The 5,000-nt window shown below is 44.8% G+C and overlaps 1 protein-coding gene across 1 annotated transcript in view; it reads right to left on the bottom strand.

Annotated features, from left to right (window-relative positions):
- Positions 1-5,000, bottom strand: part of krit1 (KRIT1 ankyrin repeat containing) — a 22,426-nt gene that overhangs the window by 6,799 nt on the left and 10,627 nt on the right. The window contains exons 7-10 of the mRNA XM_063186097.1: positions 4,988-5,000; positions 3,758-3,914; positions 3,304-3,411; positions 22-132 (exon numbers count right to left, since the gene is read on the bottom strand). The exon at positions 4,988-5,000 is cut by the window's right edge and continues 128 nt beyond it. Of these exons, the coding sequence (XP_063042167.1) occupies positions 22-132; positions 3,304-3,411; positions 3,758-3,914; positions 4,988-5,000 (389 nt within the window). The remainder of the gene's footprint in view (positions 1-21; positions 133-3,303; positions 3,412-3,757; positions 3,915-4,987) is intronic.

Here is a 5,000-nt window from a genome sequence, read left to right as displayed (position 1 = left end):
GATTAATTTCGATGAATTTACCTGCGAGAGGCGCATGCCCTCCATAACCTGCTGCACGGAGGTGTTGTTACCGTGTTTCAACTCCACCGAGCGATAGGAGCCGTCCATACGGTAGATACGCACCTTCTCATACTGGAGGAGGAGGAGGAGGAGGAGGGGGATGAGGAGAAGAAGAAGAAGGAGGAGGAGAAGATAGAGGAAGAGGAGGAGGAAGAGGAGGAAGAGGATGAGGAGGAAGAGGATGAAGAGGAGGGGGAGGAGGAGGAGAGGGGAGGAAGAGGAGGAGGAGGAGAAGGAAGAGGAGGAAGGGAGGAGGAGGAGAAGAGGAGGAGAGGATGGAGGAGGAGGAGGAGGAGAGGAGAGAGGAGGAGGAAGAGGAGGAGGAGGAAGAGGGGAGTAGGAGAAGGAGGAGGGGAGGTTGAGGAGGAGGAAGAGGAGGAGGAGGAGGAGGAGGAAGAGGAGGAGAAGAAAGAGGAAGGATAGGAGGAGGAGGAGGGAGAGGAGGAGGAGGAAGAGGAGGTAGAGGAAGAGGAGGAGTAGTAGTAGTAGGAGGAGGAGGAGGAGTAGTAGGAGGAGGAGGGGGAAGAGGAGAGAGGAAGAGGAGGAGTAGGAAGAGAAAAGGAGGAGAAAGAGGACGAGGTAGAGGAAAAGGAGGAGGAGACATTAATATTATGAATGAACATTCTCTGCAAAGGGGACCGAACCCCACTGCTCCAGGGGCCAACCACCACCCTTTACCTAAATAACTAAGGTGCTTTGGATGAAAGTGTCAGTGGAGTCTAATTTAATATACATGGATTTACATGTATTCAAATGCTTCATGGCAGGGTGTCTGCAGCTTTTAACAAGTGAAATTTTAGACTTTTTTAGACCTTTTTTAGACCATCATGGGCAAAATTTTAGACCTTCGCGGAGTAATAAAAAATGAAATAAAGCCAGATTGTGGTCAATTGATACGCGCGCGCGCACACACACACACACACACAAAAGCACACGCACACACACAGAAGCCGACAGGGGAGGGGACAGTTGACCCGGCCCCAGAGAAAGAGGCCCCTCAGAATTGGGACCCAATTGTATTGTATTTATTGAGAGGGGGGCCCTTTCAGATGATTTAGCCCCGGGCCCGGTAAAAGCTGTCAGTGGCCCTGCACACACTACACTACACACACACACAAACACATACACACACACACACACACACTAGTGCATATTATAAGCATAAAGAGATCTGATCATAAATGACCAGTGAGAGGGTGCAATGCTCGCTTTCACAATAAATTATCAAAGCCAGCATTTGTGAACAGCCTGTCTTTACATTGCACTGACTGAGGTTTTTAAATCAAAATGTGATTGCCATGTGTGCAAGCCTATATCAAGAGGACCTAACCAAGATAGAAGAACAGAACATGAGCTAACACCACTACTGCCATAAAATGCTGCCATAAAATGACGTTTATTTGTTTCATCTATTGGAGGTGTCCAAGAGAACGTCTTGTGGCAGTTAATACTAATAACAAAATAGTTCGAAATTTTGACCAACTCAGCCCATGCCACTCAATCCAAAGATTCATGCTTTATTCGTTTTAGGGGGGTTGTACCAGAGGTCTCACGCAAGCGAGAGTGTAACTTGCATGACAGCTCAAGAGCGCGACGCGAGAAAGATTCTGCCACGGCGCGAGAGTCGGTAATGCGCAGCTGGCTACGGTATTCAAAATCTAGGGCTCTTTTGATGTAGACGTAGTTTAGGCTTAACATATTTTCAAGCAGCATAACGTGAAGCTAAATGGTGATCAATTCATAAGCAGCAGGCAAAGAAAACGCAAAACGGGGTTATAACAATTAAATCATCCATCACCATAGCATATCTTATCCATTTTGTTAAATGAATTGCACAATATGTTTCATGTGCTTTGACTCCTGAGGTCTTTCAAACATTGACGGACTGACTTTGAGCTAATGAGAAGTGCATGTGACAGCACACACGAAACGTTTGTGCGTGGACATGACCGTAACAGCTCAAATGCCCACCATTTTGCAAATTGCTACCACAGAACCAGCACAAAATACCAAGGCATCAAACAGAATAGGACTACAACAAAGGCTCTTCCATGGGAATTCGACCGTTAAATCACTCATAATTTCAGATTAGCCACACACACACTGTCGCTACTCTCTTTCGCTCGCACAGACACAATCAAGCTTCGCCAACGTTGAGGCTAACAACTACGCTAGACTGCTAAGCCACAGCCAACACCTGACTATTCCATCACCACTGCAAGGACTAAAAATCACTTCTTACCTGCAACGATTCACACTGGTGCTGACATATTCCCTTGGCTTGCACTGTCACATTTGTCTTCTGTTTTTAATCGACATCCTTCCAAATAGAAATCCGTTCTTTTTCAATGAGGTGGTGACTGACTTCCCTCATTAGTTAACTTCTTCCAGGTGTTTAAGACAGTCAAGAAGCCTAGTTATCTAATGTATGGCCAACGCAACGCCAATATCGCTTTTACAACGTCTAGATATAAACAATGTCTAGATATAACACCACTAACGTGGGCTTTCTAGTCAGACTGTTCGGTGAAAGGGGAGGAGGAGCTACAGTACATTTCCGTATAAATCAGCAACATTTCATGTAGAACTACACAGACCATAACTGCCACAATACCAGAAAAAGTGGCGTGGAAAAGGACGTAAAAACAAAGCAAAACAGAACAAATAAACATTAATCCTTTGTCGATATTTTGCATTGAAACGTAGGTCTTAAATTACTCAACCTCAATTTTAGACTCAAGTGCAAAAAATCCCTATATTTTAGACTTTTTTAGGCCTAAAATGGATAATGTGTAATTTTAGACTTTTTTAGACTTTTTTAGACTCCGCGGACACCCTGTCATGGTGAAGGCAGATGTCTATTGGGAGAGGTAAGACATTCTGTGGTGACGTGACGGTGCTCTCACTTATGTGCATTCCAATGGGCGACTGCCAGTGCTCAACGCTTTGCTGTTGGAATTATAATGTAATGTAGACCACATGTAATCCAATGTAATGTAGACCACATGTGCGTGCGTGCGTGCGTGCGTGCGTGCGTGCGCGTGCGTCTCCTCACCGGTTTGCTATTGGCCTCCTGAGGGAGTGTGTGTGTGTGTGTGTGTGTGTGTGTGTGTGTGTGTGTGTGTGTGTGTGTGTGTGTGTGTGTGTCTCCTCACCGGTTTGCTGTTGGCCTCCTGAGGGAGTGTGTGTGTGTGCGCGCGCGTGTGTGTGCGTGTGCGTGTGTGTGTGTGTGTGTGTGCTCACTGGTTTGCTATTGGCCTCCTGCAGGAGTTTTGCCGTCTCCTCCCACTCGTGCTGTTTGTTCTCCTCACACAGCTGTAGAGGCGACCTCTTCTGTTGGTCCTCAATATGCTGCACACACACACACACACACACACACACACACACACACACACACACACACACACACACACACACACGCACACTTAGTATATACCACACAGCTGTAGAGGAGATCTCTTCTGTTGGTCCTCAATATGCTGCACACACACACACACACACACACACACACACACACACACACACACACACACACACTCCCGTCTCCTTACCCGGTCTATCTCTGGGTGTTGCAGCAGTATCTGCACGATCTCCTTGTGTCTCACACACACACACACACACACACACACACACACACACACACACACACACACACACACACACACACACACACACACACACTCTCCCGTCTCCTTACCCTGTCTATCTCCGGGTGTTGCAGCAGTATCTGCACGATCTCCTTGTGTCCCCCTCCGGCAGCGAAGTGCAGCGGGGAGCTCAGCTGGCCGTTCAGCAGGTTGGGGTTACAGTTGCCCTTATCCAGGAGGAGTTTAGTGGCCTCCACCTTACCATACCTGGCAACACAGGTAGACAATAATAATAATTAATGAAAATATAGAGAAAATAATAAATAATAACTATATTAGCCACTTGTATGTTTATTCAGCAGGTTGGGGTTGCAGTTGCCCTTATCTAGGAGGAGTTTAGTGTCCTCCACCTTACCATACCTGGCAACACAGGTAGACAATAATAAATAATATTTTAATGAATATTAATAAATAATTGTATGTTTATTCAGCAGGTTGGGGTTGCAGTTGCCCTTATCTAGAAGCAGCTTAGTGGCTTCAACTTTACCATACCTGGCAACACAGGGAGACAATATTAATTAATAATAAATAATAACTATATTAGCCACATGTATGTGTATTCAGCAGGTTGGGGTTGCAGTTGCCCTTATCCAGGAGGAGTTTAGTGGCCTCCACCTTACCATACCTGGCAACACAGGTAGACATCAATAATTAATAATAAATAATAATCGTGTGTAGTGTAATATGATGTAGTAATAGATTAGGTACCAGCATGCGTAGTGTATGGGCGGCCAGTGGTCGCTATCCAGCTGCTTGAGTGTAGTATAGTGTAAAATATAATGTAATACATTGTAATGTAATGTAGTGTAGTGTAATATAATGCTGTGGTGTAATATAATGTACTAGATTATGTAATATACCAGCATGCGTAGTGTATGGGGGCCCAGTGGTGTAGTGTAGTGTAGTGTAGTGTAATAGAATATAATGTAATATAATGTAATATAATAGAGTAATGTACCAGCATGCGTAGTGTATGGGGGCCCAGTGGTCGCTGTCCAGCTGCTTGACTGAGTGTAGTGTAGTGTAATATAATATAGTGTAGTGTAGTGTAGTGTAGTGTAGTGTAGTGTAGTGTAGTGTAGGCTGCATATACCCTATGTAGTGTAGTGTAGTGTAATATAATATATTATAATATAATGTAATATGGTGTAATGTAATATATCTACCAGCATGCGTAGTGTATGGGGGCCCAGTGGTCGCTATCCAGCTGCTTGACTGAGTGTAGTGTAGTGTGATGTAGTATAGTGTAATATAGTGTAATATAATATTGTAATATCTACCAGCATGCGTAGT

The sequence above is a fragment of the Engraulis encrasicolus genome, chromosome 20, assembly GCF_034702125.1.
Source record: "Engraulis encrasicolus isolate BLACKSEA-1 chromosome 20, IST_EnEncr_1.0, whole genome shotgun sequence".
In the NCBI taxonomy this organism is placed as follows: Eukaryota; Metazoa; Chordata; class Actinopteri; order Clupeiformes; family Engraulidae; genus Engraulis; species Engraulis encrasicolus.
Note: the sequence above shows the minus strand (reverse complement) of the source record. Positions and strands in the feature narration are given on the sequence as shown.